This window comes from Loxodonta africana, chromosome 14, assembly GCF_030014295.1.
Source record: "Loxodonta africana isolate mLoxAfr1 chromosome 14, mLoxAfr1.hap2, whole genome shotgun sequence".
NCBI classification, from domain to species: domain Eukaryota; kingdom Metazoa; phylum Chordata; class Mammalia; order Proboscidea; family Elephantidae; genus Loxodonta; species Loxodonta africana.
In genome coordinates, this window is record NC_087355.1 from 4,319,840 (window position 1) to 4,346,710 (window position 26,871).

At 41.1% G+C, this 26,871-nt stretch overlaps 1 protein-coding gene across 6 annotated transcripts in view; it reads left to right on the plus strand.

Annotated features, from left to right (window-relative positions):
• The window catches only part of PRKDC (protein kinase, DNA-activated, catalytic subunit), a 322,104-nt gene that overhangs the window by 148,552 nt on the left and 146,681 nt on the right, over positions 1-26,871 (plus strand). For all 6 annotated transcript variants that reach the window (XM_064267698.1, XM_064267697.1, XM_003408313.4 and 3 more), the window contains 7 exons: positions 2,186-2,354; positions 3,036-3,101; positions 4,107-4,194; positions 5,248-5,396; positions 24,041-24,178; positions 24,375-24,494; positions 26,312-26,455. In XM_064267698.1, coding sequence (XP_064123768.1) covers positions 2,186-2,354; positions 3,036-3,101; positions 4,107-4,194; positions 5,248-5,396; positions 24,041-24,178; positions 24,375-24,494; positions 26,312-26,455 — 874 coding nt within the window. The remainder of the gene's footprint in view (positions 1-2,185; positions 2,355-3,035; positions 3,102-4,106; positions 4,195-5,247; positions 5,397-24,040; positions 24,179-24,374; positions 24,495-26,311; positions 26,456-26,871) is intronic.

The window sequence follows — 26,871 nt, forward strand, 5'->3', positions numbered from 1 at the left end:
AGTCTTAATTTTAATTTCTTCCCCCTTCCCACATCTGATTAGTTTCTGGGTTTTCAGTCTTGCTTCGTAGCACCTCTTTGAATCTGTTTTTCTCTTTCCACTGACTTAGCGTACTTCACTCTCTCATAGACGCGTTGTCGTAGCTGCTTAATCCAATCACCCTGTTTCCTCTTTCTCCGTCTCTCTTTTCTTTTAAATAATATTCTATTGAGTTTTAGGTGAAAGTTTACATGGCAAATTAGATTCCCCTTTAACGTTTTTTTTTGGCAATTGTTTGTGACATTGGTTACAGTTTTTACAATGTGTCAGCATTCTCATTATTTCCATTTTGTGTATTCTTTTTCCATTGATATAGCTTTCCTTTCCCTCCTTGACTTCTCATTTTTGTATTTGGGTAAATGTTGACTGTTTGGTCTCGTACAGTTGATTAAGGGAGTACGTCACTCAAGGGTGTTATTATTTTATAAGCTAATTTATTATTTGGCTAAATGATTTGGTAATGTTTTTGAGGCATGTAATTTTATGTGTGTATAATATAAATAAATGTTTTATTTAAACACTGAAATACCCAGCCTCTCACAGTTCTCTGCATACCATCTGTTGTCTTGACACCCTTCTGCCTGCTTGTAAGGTCCTCATACCAGGTTTCCTTTGGCTGACTTAGAACTCAAGATCCAGCTCTGATAGTTTCTCCCCAAACCTGCCTTTTCTTGGCTCTTTAGACAGGGCTGCTGTCCTTCCTCCTGTGTCCGTATCTCTACTTGTCTCACTTGTTACTGTCTCTGTACCACCTGTGTGTGTTGAGGTCCCCTGTCCTTCCTCCTGTGTCTGTCTCTCTACTTGTCTCACTTGTCACTGTCTATGCACCACCTGTGTGTGGTGAGGTCCACTGTCTTTTCTCCTGTGTCCATCTCTCTACTTGTCTACTTGTCACTGTCTCTGCACCACCTGTGAGTGGTGAAGTCCATTGTCCTTCCTCCTGTGTCCATATCTCTACTTGTGTATTTGTCACTGTCCCTGCACCACCTGTGAGTGGTGAGGCCCACTGTCCTTCCTCCTGTGTCCATCTCCCTACTTGTTACTTGTCACTCTCTCTCCACCACCTCTGTGGTGAGGTCCACTGTCCTTCCTCTTGTGTCTGTATCTCTACTTGTCTCATTTGTCACTGTCTCTGCACCACCTGAGAATGGTGAGGTCCACTGTCCTTCCTCTCGTGTTCATAACTCTACTTGTCTCACTTATCACTGTCTCTGTACCACCCGTGTGTGGTGAGGTCCACAGTCCTTCGAGGTGTGTCTGTATCTCTACTTGTCTCACTTGTCACTGTCTCTCCACTACCTCAGTGGTGAGGCCCAGTGTCCTTCCTCCTGTGCACATATCTCTACTTGTCTCACTTGTCACTGTCTATGCACCACCTCAGTGGTGAGGCCCATTGTCCTTCCTCCTGTATGCGTATCTCTACTTGTCTCACTTGTCACTGTCTCTGCACCACCTCAGTGGTGAGGCCCAGTGTCCTTCCTCCTGTATGCGTATCTCTACTTGTCTCACTTGTCACTGTCTCTGCACCACCTCAGTGGTGAGGCCCAGTGTCCTTCCTCCTGTGTCCATATCTCTACTTGTCTCACTTGTCACTGTCTCTGCACCACCTGTGTGTGGTGAGGTCCACTGTCCTTCCTCCTGTGTACATATCTCTACTTGTCTCACTTATCACTGTCTCTGCAGCACCTGTGAGTGGTGAGGTCCACTGTCCTTCCTCCTGTGTCCATATCTCTACTTGTCTCACTTGTGACTGTCTCTGCACCACCTCAGTGGTGAGGCCCAGTGTCCTTCCTCCTGTGTGCGTGTCTCTACCTGTCTCACTTGTCACTGTCTCTGCACCACCTCAGTGGTGAGGCCCAGTGTCCTTCCTCCTGTGTGCGTGTCTCTACCTGTCTCACTTGTCACTGTCTCTGCACCACCTCAGTGGTGAGGTACACGATCACTGCCTTTGCTGGGAGAGGTGAGTGGTAAGTGGATGTGGTCGTGCGCTCACCTTGCGCTCCCTGCCAGTGCCAGCCTTTCAGGGTATGGCACGGACCCGATGCTCAGGGAGTGTGTTCTGGATGAGGCTCTCTCTCTGGTGGTGTCGGGCCGGAGCAGCAGCTCCACGTTTGATAATGAATTTTATTGTGCATTTGCTCTGCAGATCGTGCTATGATGCATTTACAGAGAACATGGCAGGGGAGAGTCAGCTGCTGGAGAGGAGAAGACTTTATCATTGTGCTGCATACAATTGTGCCATTTCTCTTGTCCGCTGTGTCTTCAGTGAATTAAAATTCTACCAAGGTTTTCTGTTCAGTGAAAAACCAGAAAAGGTAGGCCTCTCCTGCAGGTTCACCTTTGCTATCATTGTAGGATTTGAGAAGTTAGACTACGCCACCTTCAAAAGTTTTGGTATAGTATGTGGTATGTATGTGTGTGTGTGTGTGTATGTATGTATACATGTATGTATGTATGTGTATATATATAGTTGTTTTTGTGTGCCATCAAGTCAACTCCGAGTCAGTTTCATTAGTTAGCCCAGACTTGAATTGTCCCATAGGGTTTCCTAGGCTATAATCTTTATGGGAGCAGATCGCCAGGTCTTCTCTCCTGCAAAGTGGCTGGTGAGTTCCAACTAATAACCTTTCGGTTAGCAGCCAAACACTAAACCATTGTGCCACCAAGAATCCCTATATATACTTACAAAAATTGTATTTATATAGCTGTATATATTTTGGAGTCCTGGTGGTACGGTGGTTAAGAACCTGGCTGCTAAACAAAAGGTCGGCAGTTCGAATCCACCAGCTGTTCCTTGGAAGTCCAGTGGGGCAGTTCCACTCTGTCCTATACGGTTGCTATGAGTCAGAATTGACTCAGTGGCGATGGGTTTAGCTTGGTTTTATATATATTTTAAAGCTGAAGTTCTTCTCTGTGTAGTATTGATTCTATAATAAACATCAGTTAATTAAAGCATTCTACTATTCACGTTTTTATATGATTCTTCGGATTTACAGAACTTGCTTATTTTTGAAAATCTGATAGACCTGAATCGCTGCTATACATTTCCTGTAGAAGTTGAGGTGAGTAGAAAGTTTCAGTGTTCCTGAACTAAAAAAGTTTTATCAAGCCGTTGTAGAGGGAAGCATCCATTATGTTGAACATATTATATTGCCGGTATTTAAGTCTGCTTAAACTTCAAAACTTGACAGTTTCATTAGTTAGCCCTGAGGTAGAATCTCAGACAGCTACAACCAAATTCATCAGAGCTCGATGTTTCCCACTCTTAACCTGTATGAGGAAGCAAATCCCAACAAAAGGAGCAGTCAGGATATATCTCAGAAGTTGTTTCTGATTAAATCCCTCCGATCAAAGAAGCTGAGCCCCTCCTGGTACAGAGCCCTGCTCTGTCACCCTGGTGGTGACTTGGGGATAGTGGGGTGCTGTGAGCAGAAGGAACGGGGTGCGTAAAGGAGTCACGGTCACGGGCAGACGTGAGGGTTGGTGAGGAAGTGTTCTGTTGGAAATAGGAAGTTCCGCCAGGAGCCAGGCTCTGCCCAGGGCCTATCCACACTGGGGCTCAGTTCTCTTTCCTCACATTCACTCAGGCTGCTGGCCCAGACCACACTTCAGTTGTTCCTGGGTTCAAACAAGTGGGTGCTTCCTGCTTTAAGCCCTTTTGGAACAAGACGAGGAATTTTTTTCTAAGCACATATTCAGTGAACTAAAAAACAAATATAATGGCACTGATTTATTTAGCATCCAAGCACTTGTTATATGTTAATTGTGAAGTTTACCACAGCTCTGTGAGGTACTATGATATACCACAAGTTTATGTTGTGGAAACGGAGGCTCAGAATTCCAGTGTAAATGTTGTGCTCAGTCCTGGCTTCAGAGCTGCGTGCCTCCACAGTTCTCTGTGAGGACCACACTTAACCCTCTTTTTTGTGGATATTTTTGAAAGCTTTTAAATTTAATTATAGTTTTATTTAAAAATAATTTTCCTTTTGCCAGATTGTTACTGAAACAGAAAAAGCATGATTATGATTTTAAAAAGTTTTAAATTGTGTATATGTTTTGCCTAATAGGTCCCTATGGAAAGAAAGAAAAGGTACATTGAAATTAGGAAAGAAGCCAGGGAAGCAGCAAGTGGGGACTCAGGACATTTTCAGAATGGTGAGAAAGGCTCTAATAGTTGATACTTCTTATGTAAATAGAAAACACTTTAACCCAAAACATTGAAATTGAGCTTGAACAAAGTTTTGTTTTTTAGTGGCAAATGGAATTACATCTTGAAAGAAATGTGAGTGGCTTGACTTACCTGCCTAAGAAGATCTCAGAGTGGAATATGAGGATGGGCAGAGGGGCTCAGACATGTTATACTTTTTATAAAATGCAGCCCGTTCATGAGAAAGATTAGCTTGATACCTGTGTGTTTGCATGTGGATAATCTAAGTTAAAGTAGAAGTCTTACCATGGTTTCTGCCTCCCTTGGCACAAAGCTGCCAGGCCCTCCTCACTGGTTGATTGCGTCTGTGGCCTCCTGGCCTCCTGCTCTCCTTCCTGCTCATTCCTCTTCAGCCCCAGGGGCCCTGCTGGTCCTTGCCCCAGGCTTGCTTCTGTCCCAGGGCATTTGAGCTTGCTGTTCCTTCTCTGTAGAATAATGTTGGCCCCATGTATCAGCAAGGCTCACAACATTTGTTTAATGTCAAACTCTCAAAAACGTTCTCCCTGTCTACCCTGTTTGTAATTTACCTTCTCTTCCTCTACATCCCTTGTTTCAATTTTTGCTTGATTTTTCTTCATGCCTTTTATCACCATTTCTCAATTAGAGGATATGATTTGGACCAGTTTTCTAAATCCCTTATATCTTTTGGTATTTCTCAGTAGTATTTTTTTCCACATTTATGTTAGACTCTGTGGGCAAAATATTGTATACCATCAGAATTTTAATTGCAGAGATATTCTGTTAATCATGGAAACTCTAAAAATTAGATCCAGTTTAATTTAATGTCATTGTCCTGACAGTAGAGAATAACTCCTGATGATGACAAAACAAAGGGAGGCATTTTCCCCATTTCCTTTATGCTTTGCTGGTCTGGAATGGGCCAGGATCACAGGATTGATATTAAAAGTATTCTTTAGTTTAAATATCATTTGAACCTAGAGACATATATTTCTTACTGATGATGTTTGAATAGATGAATTTCCTTTTTCTTTATATTTCAGATGGTCCTCAGTATATATCTTCATTGTCATATTTGGGAGACAGTAGCCTGAGTGAAGAAATGAGCCAATTTGATTTCTCAACTGGAGTTCAGAGCTATTCATACAGTTCCCAAGACACCAAGTCTACCGCTGGTCACTTTCGGAGACGGGTGATTACATTTCGCAAATTCAAAGAATATTCCACATTGCTGAAGTTAAAAAGAAAAGATTGTCACAGCTATGCCCCACATTGTTACAAGGCAAAGCCAGTTCTTAGTCCAGCAGTAGTCCTGACAGAGTAGTGTTAACTTGGAATATTTGCCAAGATCCGAGGCTCGACCTTTAGTCCTGTGGACTCAGAAACTGGATTTTATCAGCACAGGAAGGAATTGTCTCTCAGGAAGCCAGATTCTCCTTAGTCAGACTCCCTAAGATTAATGTTTTAAATCAGAATGCCATATAAGGATTTCCAGCAAGAAGTGTAACAACCATACAGACCCAAATGCTTGTTCTGGCCAACTGTTATACTCTTTCTGAGGGAATGAAGAAGTCTTTCAGACTGTTTAATGTCATAGACTCAGACACCGGAGTGTGTCCATATTTACACAAATAGCCTAACTCTTAAAGAGTAAATTCTTGTTGTTGGAGGCGTGGTCTGTTCCATCAGATTGGGCCAGGGAGATAGATGATTATTTTAGAAGCAGCGTTTTAAATCTTTTTTTCTTTAAGTCCCAGCCTCTTCTCATAGTTGCTTTTACATTCCCACTGACTAAGTTGTACCTGCATCTTACACTTAACTTCTAGCTTGGATTAACCTCTTTCTTTCCAGGAGAAGGGCTGCCATCCGTTTGTTTTCTCTCTGTGTTTGTCCCTCTATCTCTCACTCTGTCTACCAGACTTGCAGAGCCTTTGTATGTTCTCAAGTCCCTTTTCATCACACATGGCATGTCTGTCTGCTCACCAGTAGAAGCTCCTGTTCAAACACTCCTTTATGAGCATGCTAGCCTTCCTTGAAAAGAGCTGTTCTGGTAGGGCAGGTAGGACCAAGTCACCTATGTGTCTCCCTTCTCCATCATTCTTTTTATTATGCTTTAGGTGAAAACTTACAGCTCAGGTTAGTTTCTCATAAAAATTTATTCACACATTGTTATATGATCCTAGTTGCTATCCCTATAATTGACAGCATACTCCTTTGCACCCCGGATTTCCCATGTCCATTCAACCAGGTCCTACCCCTTTCTACCTTCTCATCTCCTCTCCGGACAGGAGCTACCCATTTAATCTCGTGTATCTCCTTGAACTAAGAAGCACACTCTTCATGAGTATCATTTTATATCTTATACTCCAGTCTAATCTTTGTCTGCAGAGTTGGCTTCAGGAATGGTTTTAGTTATTGATTACCAGAGAGTCCGGGGGCCATGTCTTCTGGGGTTCCTCTAGGCTCAGTCAGACTATTAAGTCTGGTCTTTTTACATGAATTTGAGTTCTGCACCCTGCTTTTCTCCTGCTCTGTCAGGGACTCTCTGTTGTGTTCCCTGTCAGGGTGGTCATTGGTGGTAATAGGGCACCATCTAGCTCTGGTCTCAGGCCAATAGAGTTTCTGTTTTATGTGGCCCTTTTCGTCTCTTGGGCTTAATATTTTCCTTGTATCTTTAGTGTTCTTCATTCTCCTTTGCCCCAGGTGGGTTGGAACCAGTTGATGCATCTTAGATGGCCGCTTGCTAGCTTTTAAGACTGCAGATACCACTCATCCAAGCGGGATGCAAAACATTTTCTTAATAAATTTTGTTATGCCAGTTGACCTAGATGTTCATGATACCATGGTCCCCAGACCCCCGCCACTGCTACTCTGTCCCTTGAAGTGTTTGGTTGTGTTCAGGAAACCGCTTGGCTTTTGGTTTAGTCCAGTTATGCTGACTTTCCCTGTATTGTGTATTCCCCTTCCCTTCACCCAGGATAATTCTCCTCTACTATCTAATTAAATTAGTGAATATTCCTTTCCCTCCCTCCCTACCTTCATAACTATCAAAGAATGTTTTCTTCTGTGTTTAAACCTTTTCTTGAGTTCTTATAATAGTGGTCTCATACAATATTTGTCCTTTTGTGACTGACTAATTTCACTCAGCATAATGCCTTCCAGCTTCATCCATGTTGTGGGATATTTCAAGGATTCATCATTGTTCTTTTTCACTGCATAGTATTCTTATTGTTTGTAGTTAGTGTAATTTGTTTACGCATTTGTCTGGTCACGGACACCTAGGTTGTTTCCATCTTTTTGCTAGAGTGGACAGTGCGGCAATGAACATGAGTGTGTATATATCTATTCATGTGGTAGCTCTTATTTATCTAGGATATATTCCAAGGAGTGGGATTGCTGGGTCTTATGGTACTTCTATTTCTAGTTTTTAAGGAAGCGCCAAATCTATTTCTGAAGTGGTTTTGCCTTTTACATTCCCCTCAGCAGTGTATAAGTGTTCCAGTCTCTCTGCAACCTCTCCAACATTTATTATTTTGTGTGTTTTGGTTTAATGCCAGCCTTGTTGGAATGAGATGGAATCTCTTTGTAGTTTTGATCTGCATTTCTCTAATGGCTAATGATCGTGAGCGTTTCCTCATGTATCTCTTAGCTACCTGAATGTCTTCTTTAGTGAAGTGCCTGTTCATATCCTTTGCCTATTTTTTAATTGGGTTATTTGTCTTTTTGTAGTTCAGTTTTTGCAGTATCATGTAGACTTTAGAGATCAGACGTTGATCAGAAATGTCACAGCTAAAAACGTTTTCCCAGCCTGTAGGCGGTCTTTTCACTCTTCTGGTGAAGCCTTTGGATGAGCATAGGTGTTTGACTTTTAGGAGCTCCCAGTTATCTGGTTTCTCTTCTGCATTGTTAGTAATGTTTTGTATACTGTTTATGGCATGTATTAGGGCTCCTGGCATTGTCCCTATTTTTTTTCTGTCATCTTTATTGTTTTAGATGTTGTATTTAGGTCTTCCTCCATTTTGAGTTAGTTTTTGTGCATGGTGTGAGGTATGGGTCTTGTTTCATTTTTTAGCAGATGAATATCCAGTTATGCCAGCACTGTTTGTTAAAGGAACCGTCTTTTCCTTATTTAGCAGACTTTGGGTCTTTATCAAATACCAGCTGCTCATAGGTGGATAAAGTCATGTCTGGATTCTCAGTTCTGCTCCACTGGTTTGTGTATCTATTGTCGTACCAGTATCAGGCTGTTTTGACTACCATGGCGGTATTATAAGTTCTAAATTCAGGTACTGTGAGGCCTCCTCCCACTTTGTTGTTCTTTTTCAGTAATGCTTTACTTATCCGGTGCCTCTTCCCTCTCCATAGGAAGTTGGTGATTTGTTTCTCCATCTCATTAAAAAATGCCATTGAAATTCGGATCGGGATTGCATTGTATCTGTAGATGGCTTTGGGTAGAATTGACATTTTCACAATGTTGAGTCTTCCTATCTGTGAGCAAGGTATGTTTTTACACTTAAGTAGGTCTCTTTTAGTGTCTTATAGTTTTCTTTGTATGGGTGTTTTATGTCTCTCATTAGATTTATCCCTAAGTATTTTATCTTCTTGGGGGCTATTGTAAATGGTATTGATTTGGTGATTCCTTCTTCAATGTTCTCTTTGTTTTTGTAGAGGTATCCAACTGATTTTTGTATGTTTATCTTGTTTCGTGATACTCTGCTGAAATCTTCAGTTAGTTCCAGTAGTTTTCTTGTGGATTCTTTGGGGTTTTCTGTATATAAGATCATATCATCTGCAAATACAGATACTTTTACTTCTTCCTTACCAATTTGGATGCCTTTTACTTCTTTTTCTAGCCTAATTGCTCTGGCTAGGACCTCCGGCCTTTCTCAGTCATTCCTAAGGGCTTTGTTTTGTAAAGTGACACACTTTTTTTTTTTTTTTGGTTTGAAATAATTTCTAATTTACAGAAGAGTTTCAAGAATAATACAGAAAACCCCTTGAACCCTTCACCCAGATAATGCTGTCAGGATTGTCCAGTTATCTCAGTAGTGCCCTTGAAGCAGAGGATCTAGCCCCAGACCACCGGCTGCTCCCAGCTGTTGCATCTCTGATTTCTTTCAGCCTGGAACAGCACCCTGTTCTCTCCTACCCTTTGCCACCACGGTATTTTGAATATAGCAGGCCGATCCTTTTGTAGAACACCCTCAGCTAGGGCCTACCCCTCACAGCCAGGCAGCGCTCTTTGGCAGGAAAGTCATAGCAGCCTGCTGGGTTCTCCTGTAGGCTTTCAGCTGTCCTGTGACGTTGACCTGTGCTTCAGGGGGAGACAAAGTCTTGTTCATCATCCCACCGTCACCCACTAGTTTTTAGCATTGACTGATATCTCTTCCTTGAATTATTACTGTGCTATTAGTTTATTTACTAAATGGTGATGTTTTCAGCCCTTCATTGCGTCTTTACATATTAGTTGGCATCTTTTTGTAAGAAAGAGGCTTGCCATCACTGTTAATTATTTTGGTGCTCAAATTGTCCCAAGTTTGACCAGTGGGAGTCCCTTCAACTGGCTCCTGTGTCCTTTTTTTTTTTTTTAATAGTCTTATACTCAGAGCAAGACATATAGCATTTCATCAATTTCTACATGTACACCACAGTGACATTAATGACAGCCTTTAAGTGGTGCAACCATTCTTGCTATTTTTTCCAAGTTATCCCACCACTGTTAACATACATTCAATGCACTCTAAGCAGAAACTCTTACTTTTCTCCTCCTTCCCGCCCCTTTGCTTTTGGATTGTATATATTTTCTTATTTCATATAAATGATATCATATGGTATTTATTGTTCTGTGTCTCATTCCGTTTGCTCAGCATGATGTCCTCTAGGTTCATCTGTTGTGGCATGAATCCGGAGTTCATTCCTCCTGATGGCTAAGTAGTAGTCATTATATATACATGCCATATATTGTTTATCCATTCATCGGTTGGTGGGCATTTCGGTTGATTCCTACGTTTGGCTATTGTGATTAGTGCCTCAGTGAACACTGGTGTACATGTGTCTGTTCATGTCACTGCTTTCAGGCCGTTTGGGTATATACCTATGAGTGGAATTGCTGGATCATGTGGTAGGTAGTTCTGTGTTCAACTTTTTGAGGAACCGCAAATTGTTTCCATAGTGCCTGTACCAACTTACAGTCCCACCAGCAATGGATGAGGGTTCCTATGGATGGAGGTTCTCCACAATCTCGCCAGCACCCAGCATTTTCTGTTTTTTTTTGATCATTGCCATTCTAATGGGGATGAGGTGATATCTCATTGTGGTTTTGATTAGCATTTCCCTTATGACTAATGAAGGAGCCCTGTTGGCGAAGCAGTTAAGCACTCAACTGCTAACGGAAAGGTCGGCAGTTCAAACCCACCAGCTGCTCCATGAGAGAAAGATGTGGCATTCTGCTTCTGTAAAGATTACAGCCTTGGAAACCCGATGGGGCATTTCTACTCTATCTTATGGAATCACTGTGAGTCGCAGTCTACTCGATGGCATGCAAGAACAGCAAAGGCTAATGACTTTGAACATCTTTTTTTATGTGCTTTTTTGGCCATTTGAACATCATCTTTGGTGAAAAGTCTGTTCAAATCCTTTTCCCATTTTTTAAATTTTGTTTGTCTTTTTGTTGTTAAGTTGAAGAAGTGTTTTATAAATGTTGTATATTAGACCTTTATCGGATATATGGTTCCCAATGATTTTCTCCCACTCTGCAGGCTTTCTTTTCACTTTTATGATAAAGTCTTTTGATGTACAGATGAGGTCCTATTTGCCTGTGTATGCGCCCTAGTGGCACAGTGGTTCAAACCTACCAGCTGCTCCTTGGAAACCCTATAGAAACCGTCCTCCTCTGTCCTATAGGGTCACTGTGAATCAGGATCAACTGATTGGCATTGTGTTTACAGGTTTTTTTTTTTTTTGGTCTCTATAGTCTTTTTTTTTTTCTTTTTTTCATTTAAAAAATGTAACTTTTATTATGGAAAATTTCAAACGTACATAAAGTAAGCAGAATATGTCTGTAATGTCTTTTGCTGCTCTTGCTTTTGTTGTCATATCTGATAGCCCATCACAGAAACCTCAGTCCTACAGCTTCACCCTGTATTTTCTTGTATGAATTTTATGGTTACAGTTTTCACATTAGGTCCTTGATCCACTTTGAATTGTTTTTGTGTGTGGTTTAAGGGCTGGATCTTGGTTCATTCTTCTACATATCCAGTGGATATCCAGCTTTCCCAGCACCACTTATTGAACATGCCCTTCCTTCCCCATTGGTAGAATTTAGCACCCTTGTCAGCGAACCGTAGATGTATGGGTTTATTTCTGGACTCTCAGTTTTATTCAATTCCATTTGTCTGTATGTCTGTCAAAGAGCCCTGGTGGTGCAGTGGTCAAAGCACTCGCTGCTAACTGAAAGGTTGATCAGTGGTTTGAACCCACTAGCTGCTCTGCAGGAGAAAGGTGTGTCAGTCTGCTTCTGTAAAGATTTATGGCCTTGGAAGCCCTGTAGGACAATTCTATTCTGTCCTATAGAATTGCTGTGAGTCAGAATAGACTTCAAGGCAATGGATTTGGTTTGGGATCTATATCTCTATCATTAATATCAATACCAGGCAGTTTTAGTTACTGTACCTTTATTATATGTTTTGAAGTCAGCAAGTGTGAGTCCTCCTACTGTATTTTTACTTCGGATTGCTTTAGGTATTTGGGGTTCCCTCCCCTTCTTATAAATTTGAGGATTGACGTTCCCCTTTCTATCAAGAAGGCTGTTAGAATTTTGATGAGGAATGCATTGAATTCGTAGATTGCTTTGGATAGTACAACATCTTAACAATATCAAACCTTCTGGTTCACGAACACAGAATGTCCTTCCATTTATTTAGATCTTTTTTGATTTTTTTTAAAAATTGCTTTTATAATGGTGTTTAAAAATTTTTAAATAATTTATTTTATTTTTATTGTTATTGAGAATATACCCAGCAGAACATACACCAGTTAGACAATTTCCATACGTACAATTCAGTGACATTGATTACATTCTTTGATTTGTACGACAGTTCTCACCTGGCTTTTTGAGTTGTTTCTCCTCTATTAACATAAACTCACTGTCTCCTAAGTTTCCCATCTAAACTTTGAAGTTGCTGTTGTCAGTTTGATCCCATATAGATAGATCTTAAAAGAGTCCTGTAGGATCACTATGAATTGGAATCGACTCCATGGCAATGGGTTTGATTTTTTTGGGGGGGAGGTTAAAAGAGCACAGTGCTCAAGGCAGACATTCTTTACTAGTTAAGCTAAGCTATGACCAAAAAAAAAAACCGATTGCCATCGAGTCATTTCTGACTCAGAGACCCTATAGGACAGAGTAGAACTTCCCCATAGGGTTTCCAAGGAGCAGCTGGTAGATTCAAACTGCCAACCTCTTGGTTAGCAACCAAATTCTTAACCATTGTGCCACCAAGGCTCCTTTAAGCTAAACCATAGTTTAGTTTTAAGAAGTCTTTAGGTAATATTTCTGGTTTAAGGCTTAAAGATTATCTCGGGGCAATATTTACAATGGTTCAACCAGCCTCCATGTCCCCAGGAAGTCTGGATCTGATGAGAATTTGAAATTCTGCATTTTTCCCCTTTTGATCAGGACTCGGCTACAGAATCTTTGATCAAAATATTTGGTATTGGTAGCCGGGCACCATCCAGTTCTTCTAGTCTAATCGCAAAGGAGGCAGTTGTTCACGGAGGCAATTAGCTACACATTTCATATCCTACTCCTATTCCGGACTATCTTTCTTCCTCTGTTGATCCAGATGAATGTAGACCAATTGTGCTTTGTATCTCCTCTTGCAAACATTTAAGACCTCAGGCACTGTGCAGTGAACTAGGAGGAAGAACAAACACACTAAACACAGTATTTGGCCAATTGATTGGGATGTTCCATGAAACCATGATCGTCATCCTCTAAACCAGTGAACTAAATCCACTGAGGTTCTGGTTGTACATCATCAACCTCAGCAGCTGCTTTTTCTGTCTTGTTTTAAACATATTTATCACACAGTTTTTACCAGTTCAACTTTTCATAAGTTTGCAACTTATTGATGGGCAGCAATTACAGTAATCGGCTATACAACCCTACCTTTAATCAATGCTATTTTTCCATCACCGTAAACTGAAACTCAGTACTCCGTAAACAATAACCTCCCTTTCCCCCTCCCTCTTGCCCCTGGTAACCACTAGTTAACTTTGGTCTGTATATATTTGCCTGTTCTTATTTTATTATATAAGTGAGGCCTTAAAATATTTGTCCTCTTATGACTGACTTATTTCACTCAGCATAATGTCTTCAAGCTCTATGCATTTCTTAACATGTATCAAGATTTCATTTCCCCTACTGGCTGAGTAGTATTTTATCATATGTATGAACCACATTTTTTTTAATCTTTTTTTTTGTTTATTTGTTATTATATTTTAGATGAAGGTTTACAGAACAAGTGAGCTTATCATTAAAGAGTTAGTACACATATTGTTTTATGATACAGACTAACAACCCCACAACATGTCAACACTCTCCCTTCTTGACCTTGGGATCCTTATTATCACCTCTCCTGTCCCTTCCTGCCTTCTAGTTCTTGCCCCTGGGCTGGTGTGCCCCTTTAGTCTCATTTTGTTTTGTGGGACTGTCTGATCTTTGGATGAAGGATGAACCTCAGCAGTGGCTTCATTACTGGGCTATATCTGGAGGCCATACTCTTGGGGTTTCTCTAGTCTCTGTCAGGCCAGTAAGCTTGGTCTTTTTTTGTGTGAGTTAGAATTTTGTTCTACATTATTCTCCAGCTCTGTCTGGGACCCTCTGTTGTGATCCCTGTCACAGCAGTCAGTGGTGGTAGTAGGGCACCATCTAGTTGTACTGGACTCGGTCTGGTGGAGGCTGTGGTGTTGTGGTCCATTAGTTCTTTGTGCTGATCTTTTCCTTGTGTCTTTAGTTTTCTTCATTCTCCCATGCTCCCGAAGGGGTGAGACCAGTGGAGTATCTTAGATGGCCACTCACAGGCTTTTAAGACCCTAGACACTACTCAACAAAGTAGAATGGAGAACATTTTCTTTGTAAACTGTGTTATGCCAATTGAGCATTATCTTTTTAAAAAATTTTTTATTTACTAGTGATAGGAAGGTGTCCCTTTTTTTTTTAATAATTTTTATTGTGCTTTAAGTGAAAGTTTACAAATCAAGTCAGTCTCTCACACAAAAACCCGTATACACCTTGCTACCAAAAAAAAAAAAAATACACTCCCAATTGCTCTCCCGCTAATGAGACAGCCCGATCTCTCCCTCAGCTCTCTCTTTTTGTGTCCGTTTCTCCAGCTTCTAACCCCCTCCACCCTCTCATCTCCCCTCCAGACAGGAGATGCAAACATAGTCTCAAGTATCCACCTGATCCAAGAAGCTCACTCCTCACCAGCATCCCTCTCCAACCCATTGTCCAGTCCAATCCACGTCTGAAGAGTTGGCTTCAGGAATGGTTCCTGTCCTGGGCCAACAGAAGGTCTGGGGACCATGACCACTGGGGTCCCTCTGGTCTCAGTCAGACCATTAAGTCTGGTCTTATGAGAATTTGGGGTCTGCATCCCACTGCTCTCCTGCTCCCTCAGGAGTTCTCTGTTGTGTTCCCTGTCAGGGCAGTCATCAGTTGTAGCTGGGCACCATCTAGTTCTTCTGGTCTCAGGATGATGTAGTCTCTGGTTCATGTGGCCCTTTCTGTCTCTTGGGCTCGTTAATTGCCTTGTGTCCTTGGTGTTCTTCATTCTCCTTTGATCCAGGTGGGTTGAGACCAATTGATGCATCTTAGACGGCTGCTTGTTAGCGTTTAAGACCCCAGACGCTACTGTTCAAAGTGGGATGCAGAATGTTTTGTTAATAGATTTAATTATGCCAATTGACTTAGATGTCCCCTGAAACCATGGTCCCCAGACCCCTGCCCCTGCTACGCTGACCTTTGAAGCATTCAGTTTATTCAGGAAACTTCTTGGCTTTTGGTTTAGTCCAATTGTGCTGATCCCCCCTGTATTGTGTGCTGTCTTTCCCTTCACCTACAGTAGTTCTTATCTACTATCTAATTAGTGAATGCCCCCTCCCGTCCTCCCTTCCTCCCCCCTCTCGTAACCACAAAAGAATGTTTTCTTCTCAGTTTAAACTATTTCTCAAGTTCTTATCCTAGTGGTCTTATACAATATTTGTCCTTTTGCAACTGACTAATTTCACTCAGCATAATGCCTTCCAGGGTCCTCCATGTTATGAAATGTTTCACAGATTCGTCACTGTATATGTATCACATTTTGTTTATTTATTCGTGATGGGCATTTAGGTTGTTTCTACCTTTTGGCTATTGTGAATAAAAAGCTGCAGTGAACACCGGTGAGCAATTAACTGCTTGAGTCTCTGCTCTAAAGTCTTTGGGGTATATATCTAGGAGTGTAATTCCTGGGTTAGATGGTAATTTTATGTTTACTTTTTGGAGGAATTGCCACATTGTTGTCCACAATGGCTGTACCATTTTGCATTCCCACCAGCAATGGATAAAGGTTGTAGTTTCCCAACATCCTTGCCAACATTTGCTATCTTTTGTTTTTCAGTCTAAGCTGTCCTAGTAGGAATGAAGTGGTATCTCATTGTGGTTTTGATTTGCATCCCTTTGATGGATAATGATGCTGAGCATCTTTATATGTGTTTGGTGGCCATTTAAATGTCCTCGTTGTGAAATGTCTTTTCAGGTTTTTTGCCCATATTTTCATTGGGTTGATTGTCTTTTCTTTGTTCAGTTATTGAACTTTTATGTATATTTTGGTTATTAGATTCTTATTGGATATATGATTTCTGAAGATATTTTCCAAGTTGGCAGCTTGTCTTTTCACTTTTTGGGTGAAGTCTTTTGATGAACAAAAGTTTTTAATTTTTATGTGGTCCCATTTATTTGTTTTATCTTTTCTGTTTTTGTCTTTCTTTTTGTATTAGATAATCTAGTGTAAAAAGCTAGGCCTGACACTGTTGCCCCTCCATTTTCTTCTGCGAACTTTATGAGTTTAGTGTTCACATTTAGGTCCTTAATCCTTTTTGGATTTGTTCTGATGTGAGGCATATATCTTGTTTCATTTTTCTGCAGGTGGAAATCCAATTTTTCTAACACCATTTATTGAAAAGACTCTCTTTCCCCATCAGATGGACTTAGCACCCATGTAAAAAGTCAGTTCACCGTAGATGTGTGAGTTTATTTATGGACTCTCAGTTTTATTCCATTGGCCTTTGTGTCTGTTGTCACACCAGTTCTAGGCTGTTTTGATTACTGTAGTTGTATAACATGTTTTAAAATCAGGAAGTGTGAGTCCTCCTATTTCGTTCTTCTCTTTCAACATTGCTTTAGCTAGTTGGAGTCTCTTGCCATTCCATATAAACTTGAGGATTGGTTTTTCCATTTCTGTAAGGAAGGTTGTTGGAATTTTGATCAGTATTGCATTGAAGTCTGTAGATCGCTTTGTGTGTTACTGACAAGTTAACAGTATTAAGTCTTTCTGTAAGTAAACATGAAACATATTTCTATTTATTTAAGCCTTCTTTACTCTCTTTCAGCAGTGTTTTATAATTTTCATTCTATAAGTCTTTCACATCCTGGTAAAATTTATTCCTATGTATTTTCTTCTCTTAGATATTATTGTAAATGGAATATAGTTTCCCTAATTTCCCTTTCAGATTGCTCATTGCGGGTGTATAGAAACCCAAGTAATTTTTGTTTGTTTACCTTGTACCCTGCAACCTTGCTGAATTCCTTTGTTAGCTCTAGAAGCTTTCTTGTGGACTCTTTAGGATATTTTATATTTAGGATCATGTCATTTGCAAATAGAGATAATTTTACTTCTTTTCCAATCTGGATTCCTTTTTTTGTCATATTGCTCTGGCTAGGACTTCTAATACAATATTGTATTAAGAAAAGATTGAATAGAAGTAGTGAACATTTTATCTTATTGCTTTGGATAGGACATCTACTACAATGTTGACTAGAAATAGCGAGAGCAGGCATCCTTGTCTTATCCTCGATTTCAAGAGGAAAGCTCTCAGTCTTTCTCCATTATGTTTAATATTGGCTGTTGACTTTTCATATATGCCCTGATTCATATTAACAAACTCATCGTCTATTACAGTGTTCTTGGGGGCGTTTATCAAGATATGGTGCTGGATTTAGCAAATGCTTTTTCTGCTTCCATTAGAGATGATCATGTGGTTCCTTTCCTTTGTTATATTCACGTGGTATATTACATTGATTTTCTAATGTTGAACCATCCCTGCGTTCCTGAAATAAATCTTACCTGGTCATGTTGTATGACTGTTTATATGCTGTTGGATTCTGTTCGTTAGTATTTTGTTGGGGTTTTTTGCATTTATGTTCATTAGAGATACTGGCCTGTTGTTTTCTTCTCTTCTGGTGTTTTTGTCTTATTTTGGTATCAGAGTTATGTTTGCTTCATAGAATGAATTGGGGCGTATTCCTTCTCTACCTTTTTGAAAAGTTTAACCAGAACTGTTGTCAGCTCTTCCCTAAATGTTTGGTAGAATTCCCCAGTGTTGGGAGGTTTTTGATCACTGATTTAATCTCTTCACTTATTATGGGTCTGTTGAGATTTTCTCTTTCCTTTTGAGTTAGTTTGAATCAGTTGCGTCTTTGAATTTTTTTAGCAGTGCTTTATAGTTTTCTGTATACAGGACTTTTCGTTTTCTGGTTAAATTAATTCCTAGATATTTTATTCTTTTATATGCTATTATTAATGGTAATATTTACTTAATTTCTTTTTGCTCTTGCAGATTGCTGTTGTTTAGAAACCCTACTGAATTTTATGAGTTGTCCTTGTACCCTACCACTTTGATGAATTCATTTATTAGTTCTAATAGATTTCTTGTGGATTCCTTTTAGAACTTTCATTTGCTGATATGGCAAAACTCAAAATGAGAAGAAACAGCTGCAAACTTCAATTAATAATCAGAACATGGAACATACAAAGTACAAATTTAGAAAAATTGGAAGTCATCAAAAATGAAATGGCACACATAAAAATTGGTATCTGAAGCATTCGTAATCTGAAATGACGTTGTATTGGCCATTTTGAATTGGACAGTCATGTGGTCTGACGTGCCAAGAATGACAAAGAGGAATGGCGTCGTATTCATTGTCAAAAAGAGCATTTCAAGGTCTGTTTTGAAGTATAATGGTGTCAGTGATAAGATAATACTTATATGCCTACAAGGAAGACCAGTTAATACAACTGTTACTCAAATTTATGTACCAATCTTTAATGCCAAAGAAGAGTAAATTAAAGATTTTTACCAACTTAATGCAGTTTGAAATTGTTCAAACATGCATTCAGGATACATTGTTAATTACTGGTGATTGGAATGCGAAAGATGGAAACAAAGAAGAACGACAGGTAGTTGGAAGATATGGCCTTGATAGAATTGACACCGGAAGTCACATGATAGAATTTTGCAAGACCAATGATTTCTTCACTGCAAATACCTTTTTTTAACATCATAATCAGCGACTGTACACATGGACCTCACCAGATGGATAAAATAGGAATCAGATCAACTACATTTATGGAAAGAGATGATGGAAAAGCTCAATATCATCAGTCAGATCAAGACTGGGGCTAAGACCATCAGTTGCTCAAATGCAAGTTCAAGTTTAAGCTGAAGAAATTTAAAACAAGTCCATGAGAGCCAAAGTACAATGTTGAGTATATCCCACCTGAATTTAGAGACCATCCCAAGAATAGATTTGCCTCATTGAGCACTGATGACTGAAGACCAGACGAGTTGTGGAATGACATCGAGGACATCATGCATGAAGAAAGAAAAAGGTCATTAAAAAACTGGAAAGAAAGAAAATCTCAACGGATGTCAGAAAGGATGTCTGAATCTTGCTCTTGAATGTAGAGCAAATAAAGTGAGCTGAATAGAAGATTTCAAAGGGCAACTCCAGAAGGAAAAGTAAAATATTTTAGTGACATGTGCAAAGACCTGGAGATGGAAAACCAAAAAGGAAGAACATACTCATCATTTTCAAACTATAAGAACTGAATAAAAACTTCAACCCTTGAGCTGCAATATTGAAGGATTCTATAGGCGAAGCAGGAAGCATCAAAAGATAATGGAAGGAGTATACATTCACAGTACCAAAAAGAGTTGGTCAACATGCAACTATTGCAGGAGGTAGCATGTGATCAAGAACCGATATATTGAAGGAAGAAGCCCAAGCTGCACTGAAAGCATTGGCAAAAATCAAGGTTCCAGGAATTGACGGAATACCAATTGAGATGTTTCAACAAACAGATGCAGTGCTGCAGGCACTCACTTATCTATGACAAGAAATTTGGAAAACAGCTACCTAGTCAACTGACTGGAAGAGATCTGTATTTGTGCCCATTCCAAAGAAAGGTAATCCAACAGAATGTGGAAGTTATTGAACAATATCATTAATATGACATGCAAGTAAAATGTTGCTAAAGATGATGCAGAAGTGGTTGCAGCAGGTTCAACAGGAAACTGCCAGAAATTCAAGTCAGATTCAGAACAGGATGTGGAACAAGGAATATCTGCTGATGTCAGATGAACATTGACTGAAAGCAGAGAATACCAGAAAGATGTTTACCTGTGTTTTATTAACTGTGCAAAGGCATTTGACTGTGTGGATCATAACAAATTATGGATAACATTGTGAAGGATGGCAATTCCAGAGCACTTAACTGTGCACATGCAGAGCCTGTAAATAGACCAAGAGGCAGTTGTTCTAACAGAGCCCAGGGGATACTGCGTGGTTTAAAGTCAGGAAGGGTGTGTGTCAGAGTTGTATCCTTTCAGCATACTTACTTAGTCTGTATGCTGTGCAAATAACATGAGAATCTGGACTATATGAAGAAGGACAGGGCATCAGGATTGGAAGAAGACCCATTAACAACCTTTGATATGCAGATGACATGACCTTGCTTGCTGAAAGTGAAGAGTTGAAGCACTTACTCATGAAGATCAGAGACTACAGCCTTCAATACGGATTATACGTCAACACGAAGAAAACAGAAATCCTCACAACTGGACCAATAAGCAACACCATGACAAACAGAGAAAAGATTGAAGCTGTCAAGGATTTCATTTACTTGGATCCAGAATTAAGGTTCGTGGAAGCAGCAATCAAGATATCAAATGACACATTTCATTGGGCATCTCTGCTGCAAAAGACTTCTTTAAAGTGTCGAAAAGCAAAGATGTCACTTTGAGGACTAAGGTGCACCTTACCTAAGCCATATTTTCAGTCATCTCGTATGTATGCGATAGCTTGTCAATGAATAAGAAGACTGAAGATGAAGCGATGTCATAGAATTATGGTGTTGGTGAAGAATATTGAATATACAATGGAACGCTAGAAGAATAAACAAGTCTGGTTTGGAAGAAGTGCTCCTTGGAAGCCAATGTGGCGAGACTCCTTGTCATGTACTTTGCGCATGTTTCAGGAGGGACTAATCCCTGGAGAAGGATATTATGCTTGATAAGGTAGACAGTCAATGAGAAAGAAGAAGACCCTCAATGAGGTGAATTGTTACACAGTGGCTGCAACAGTGGGCTCAAACATAGCCAATGGTTGTGTGCATAGTGCAGTACCAGACAGTGTTTCGTTCTGTTGTACATGGGGTCACTATGAGTCAGAACTGACCCGGAGACACCTAATAACAAAAAAATGCATAGAATCATGTCATCTGTGAAAAGGGGTAGTTTTACTTCTTCTTTCCCGATTTGGATACCTATTATTTTTTTCTTTTCTAGTCTCTGGTTAGGACTTCAGAATGATGTTGGACAGCAGTGGTAAGAGTGGACATCCTTGTCTTTTTCCTGATCTTAATGAGAATGCTCTCAGTCTTTCTCCATTGAGTGTATTGTTAGGTGCGGGCTTTTCTTAGATGCCTTTTATTATTTTGACAAATTTCCCTTCTATTCTTGTCTTGTTGAGTGATTTTATCTCAAAAGGGTGTTCCTAACTCCTTTTGACATGTCTGTATCATTCTTTGGGCCCTTGTTTGGGGTTATTCTCCTCCTCTCTCTGTCCTGGCCTTGGAATAGGCCATTTCATAGGAAGCCCTGTTCTTTGGATCAGAGTGGTGGGATGCTGCTTCTAGGTCTAGAGGACAGAGACAGGAAATATGTACACATGTATGCACACATCTACACATACAGTGGCATACTTGTGACTGTGTTTATTTCTATATTTGTCTATTTATACATATATAAAACCCAGATAACCAAACACATTGCCATAGAGTCAGTTCCGACTCTTAGAGACCCTATAGAACAGAGTACAACTGCCCGATTGAGTTTCCAAAGCTGTGAATCTTTATGGAAGCAGACTGCCATATCTTTCTCCCATGGAACAGCTGGTGGCTTCGAACCACTGACCTTCTGGTGAGCAGCTAAGCACTTTAAGCAATGCACCACCAGGGCTTCTTTAAACACATAAACTCATCCTATAGCAACTCTATAGGACAGAGTAGAACTGCCACATGGAGTGTCCAAGGAGCATCCGGTAGATTTGGGCTGCTAACCTTTTGGTCAGCAGCTGTAGCTCTTAAACACTGCGCCACGAGCCTCCTTTATAGATACATATGCATATATGAAACCATAAGTTCAGAGGCGTACATCTGATTCCAACCCAGGATTCTTTCTGAATTTCCCCTTTCTAGTTACTCTGCCACGTATTGTCTTGTTCCCTCTTCGTGCAGGTGGGTTGGGTGTGACTACAGAGACTGTGCACACAATGGTTGGGTGTGACCACAGACAGTGCCTGCACAGATGGGGTCAGGTGTAACTATAGAGACTGTGCACAGGTGGAGGTTAGGTGTGACCCCAGAGAGTGCACACAGATGGGGGTTGGGTGTGACCACAGAGAGTACCCACACAGACGTGGTTGGGTGTGGCTATAGAGGCTGTGCACCCAGGTGTCGGGTGTGACCATAGACAGTGTGCACATAGTAGTTGGGTGCGACCACAGAGAGAGCTCAAACAGATGAGGTCAGGTGTGCACACAGCGGTCGAGTGTGACCGCCAAGTACCCACATGGATGGGGTTGGGTGTGACTACAGAGATTGTGCACACAGTGGTCAGGTGTGACTACAGAGACTGTGCACACAGCGGTTGAGTGTGACCACCGAGTGCCCACATGGATGGGGTTGGGTGTGACTACAGAGATTGTGCGCACAGTGGTCAGGTGTGACTACAGAGTGTGCACACAGTGGTCGAATATGATGATAGAGTGCACACACAGACAGGAATCAGGTATGACCACAGAGTGCCTGCATAGACCGTGTCAGGTGTGACCACAGAGAGTGACTGCGCAGACAGTGGTTGGGCATGACCACAGAGACTACACACAGTCATTGCGTGTGACCACAGAGAGTGCAGGCACAGACTGGGTTGGGTGTGACCACAGAGAGTTTCTGCACAGACTGTGTCAGGTGTGACCACAGAGACCATCTGTATACATAGTCATCAAGTGTGACCACTGAGAGAGTGCCCACACAGATGGTGTCAGATGTGACCACAGAGTGCCTGCACAGATCCTGTTGGGTGTGACCACAGAGAGTGACTGTGCAGACAGTGGTTGGGTATGACCATAGAGACTGTACACACAGTCGTTGTGTGTGACCACAGAGAGTGCGCAGACAGTGGTTCGGTGTGACCACAGAGACCGTCTGTACACACAGTCATCAAGTGTGACTACTGAGAGAGTGCCCACACAGATGGTGTCAGGTGTGACCACAGAGAGTGCCGGCATAGACCGTGTCGGGTGTGACCACAGAGAGTGTCTGCATAGACTGGGTCAGGTGTGACCACAGAGACTGTGCACAGTTGTCAAGTGTGACCACTGAGAGAGTACCCGCACAGATGGTGTCGTGTGTGACCACAGAGAGTGCCTGCACAGACGGTATTGGGTGTGACTACAGAGACTGCACACAGTGGTCAAGTGTGACTACAGAGAGTGTGCACGCAGACAGGGGTCTAGTGTGACCACAGAGAGTACCTGCATAGATGGGGGTCTGGTGTGACCACAGAGAATGTGCACACAGTGGTCGGGTGTGATCACAGAGAGTGCATAGCGGTCAGGTGTGACCACAGAAAGTAACTGTGCAGAGGGGGGTCTGGTGTGACCACAGAGAGCGCCCGCGTAGACAGTGGTTGGGCGTGACCACAGAGACTGTGCACACAGTAGACGGGTGGCCACAGAGAGTCACTGCATAGACAGTGGTCAGGTGTGACCACAGAGAGTCACTGTGCATACAGTAGTCAGGTGTGACCACAGAGAGTGCCCAGACAGATGGGTCGGGTGTGACCACAGAGAGTTACTGTGCACACAGGGCTTAAGGGCCAGTATACACCTGGTCTTAAGAAAGACACGAAGTTCTGGTAGTTTTTTGAGTTATTTAATAAGAAAACGTACTGAGTAAATTTATGTTGGAGCCCTGGTGGTGCAGTGGTTAAATGTTTGGCTGATAACCAAAAGGTTGACAGTTCTAATCCACCAGTCATTCCTTGGCAGTCCTCATCTGACCTATAGGATTGTTACGAGTTGGAATCAGCTTGATGGCAATGGTTTTTTTTTTTTTTGGTTTTATAACTTATGTAAGTATTGTTATGTGCTATTTCTTAAAAGCCTTGACATCATATACATTGGCCACTAAGCAGTGTACTTCACTTCTCTGCTTTCTCCCCTCTCGTCAGGATCGTCAGGAGCCCGTGGGCCAAGGTGAGCTCATGGAGCTGGAGATGGATGAGCTCAACCAGCACGAGTGCATGGCCCCCCTGACGGCCCTGGTCAAGCACATGCAGAGGAGTCAGGTCACCCCCAGGGTGGAGGAGGTACTTTCCCTCCAAGGTCATCCTGTCTTTCTTCATGCTTTCCTATTAAGATGAGTTTTTTCATCGTGAAGACTAAACCACATTCCGCATGAAATAAACACAGTTTTGTGTTGCTCTCATCTTACTTTTCCCTTATTGTTTATTTGCTGTTATTTTATTCCACTTTTTTAAGGTAATTTTGAATGTTTTATTTCAGGGTTCAATGCCAAGCAGTCTTCCTCCTTGGATGAAATTTCTTCATGACAAACTAGCGAATCCATCAGTACCATTAAATATTCGTCTCTTCTTAGCCAAACTCATTATTAATTCCGAAGAAGTGAGTAATTTAGTATTTGTTTGAAAATTCTTTGCAATAAGAACACAGTGAAGGAAGACATACAGGCATTGAGCGTGGCGTTTTTGTTCCGTGTAAACCAGCCACCTGTATTTATTTACTTGTTCCACTTCTTTCTCTTAACATTTTCTTTTAACCCATATGTAAATTAACTGCCACTGAGTTATAAATGATGTTTTATAAAGCACATGTGTTGGTAACCTATGGCTGCCAGTGTTCTTTGTTTATAATAGCAAAAAAGTTGGTGAAAATATCTCTATGAATGCTCTCTAAAGAATAGCTGACTCTCTTAGATGGTTCCTGATTTATCAGTTTGTCCACATAGAGGGCCACATCGAGTATGAGTACCTTCTACTGGTGGGGATAGAGCTAGTTTTGGGGCACCCTTGAGCTAATCGTGAAGTGGATGGGGTGTTCCATCCTAAGTGGAGGTGCAGTGTGAGCACAGCCAGCCCTTTGGGGCCCCTGAGACAGGTGGGCCCCGCCACAGGCCTCCCCACCATACATCCCCAATTGTCAGAAAAATAGAAAGGATTGTCCTCAAAGTAGTAGGGAGCACCCTGTGGGCATTAGTTCAACTTTGCCTGATAGAACGGGCCTTCTAGGTAGCACTGAAGACAGGGATGAGCCTGGGGATGAGGTGGAGCCACGAAGAGGCCATTGTGCCTGGGTGAGAGATTAGAGACTGAGTTGGGGCTGTAGCCCAGCAAATCTAAATAAGAGAAATGTACAGGGGTGGGATCCATCACCTGGGCCTGCATTGCTCGTGCTGCTGCTCGTGCTTATGAGCTAGCATGTGCTAGTCTCCGAGTGTTATCAGTGATTGCTTGTAGGTGGGTGTGGGTCAGGGTTGACAGGAAGCCTCAGCTGTGTGGGAACATCTCAGAGACCATCAAACAGGGCTTCCAAAGAAGATGGTTGGGACAGTCCATGGGCTATGCAGGAAGAGATTTACATTTACTTTTATGATTTCAACCTTTAAATTTATATATATATTGTTATTGTATTTTAATAATACAGTGAAAAGGTTTGTATATATATAATTTATAAATAAACCAATGGATGGTATATGGAGAGCATGCAAATTTTTTTTCCTGATGGGATCCATGATCAAGACAGATTTGAGACCACAGACAGATGTTGAAGGTATGAGAAGAGATGAGAAATCAGTGAAGAAATGTGGGAAAAGAAGGAAGGTGAAGGCTGAGAAGATGGGTAGCCTGGATCGTGCTTTAGGCTGCTCATTTGCATCAAAATGACATTTGCTTGTAATTTAAAAAAAAATAAAATGTCGTTTAGTCTATGGCTGCATTTTATTTAGATTTCAGAGATCTCGGGTATATGAAGTCTTTAACAAAAGGACTTGTAATACAGAAAGAAATTTAAAAAACATGCATCTTCAGTTTTATGTCCTCATTTTCATATGCTTTATGCTTTTCCCAAAAAGTTCTAGTAGAATTTCTTAGAGCTGCATATCACTCAGATGGGCCAGAGAAGGTTGGTGTGGAACATTTTTATTCGGTCTCTGCGAACGTTGTTACATCAGGAAGGTTCTAAGCAAAGACAAGATCAAGAACAAATCCATGTCCCTTGATTTGTAGTTTCAGGGGCCCACAAAGGAGAATTCAGTAGAAAATCTAATCTTATTAAGCATGGTAATTGTTGAAATTTATATTTGTCTTGGATCTAGGTCAAGTCATATTACGAAAGTTTAGCTTATGAAGGGTATCTTCATGAATTTGTATTTTGATTACTCTCAAGACAAATTTTTGATATTTGACTTTTAATTTCTCTTCTAGGTGTTTCGCCCTTATGCAAAGCACTGGCTGAGCCCCTTGCTGCAACTGGTTGTTTCTGAAAGTAACGGAGGAGAAGGAATTCACTACATGGTGGTTGAGATAGTGGTCACTGTTCTGTCCTGGACGGGCACAGCAGCTCCTGTGGTAAGATTTGACACATCTCTGATGTGCAGTAGATTGTTTATCCTTACCGTTACTTTTCCCACTACAGTTCTACTTGGGTTCTATAAACGTTGTAAATCTGAACAGCTTGTTCTTTGCATTTAACATCCAAACGGAGCTTACAGCAGAATCAGCTTGATGCATTTGGTAGCAGAGTATTTGATTTCCTTAGAAAATAATGTTTTGTGTATCTGACATTGCAGGGAAATGAAATAAATTTTCATTTAAGTGTAAACTTTACCTTTACGTACTTTCTGTTTTTGTCATTGCTTCCTTTGGTGATATCCTAAGTGGAGCATGTTACTCCGACCCAGCATCTCCAACAGTAGCGGGTACATCGCTGTGGTGCCCTGTGCTTACGGCTCACACTGCTTTGGTTTTGTGTTGTCTGCTTTTCA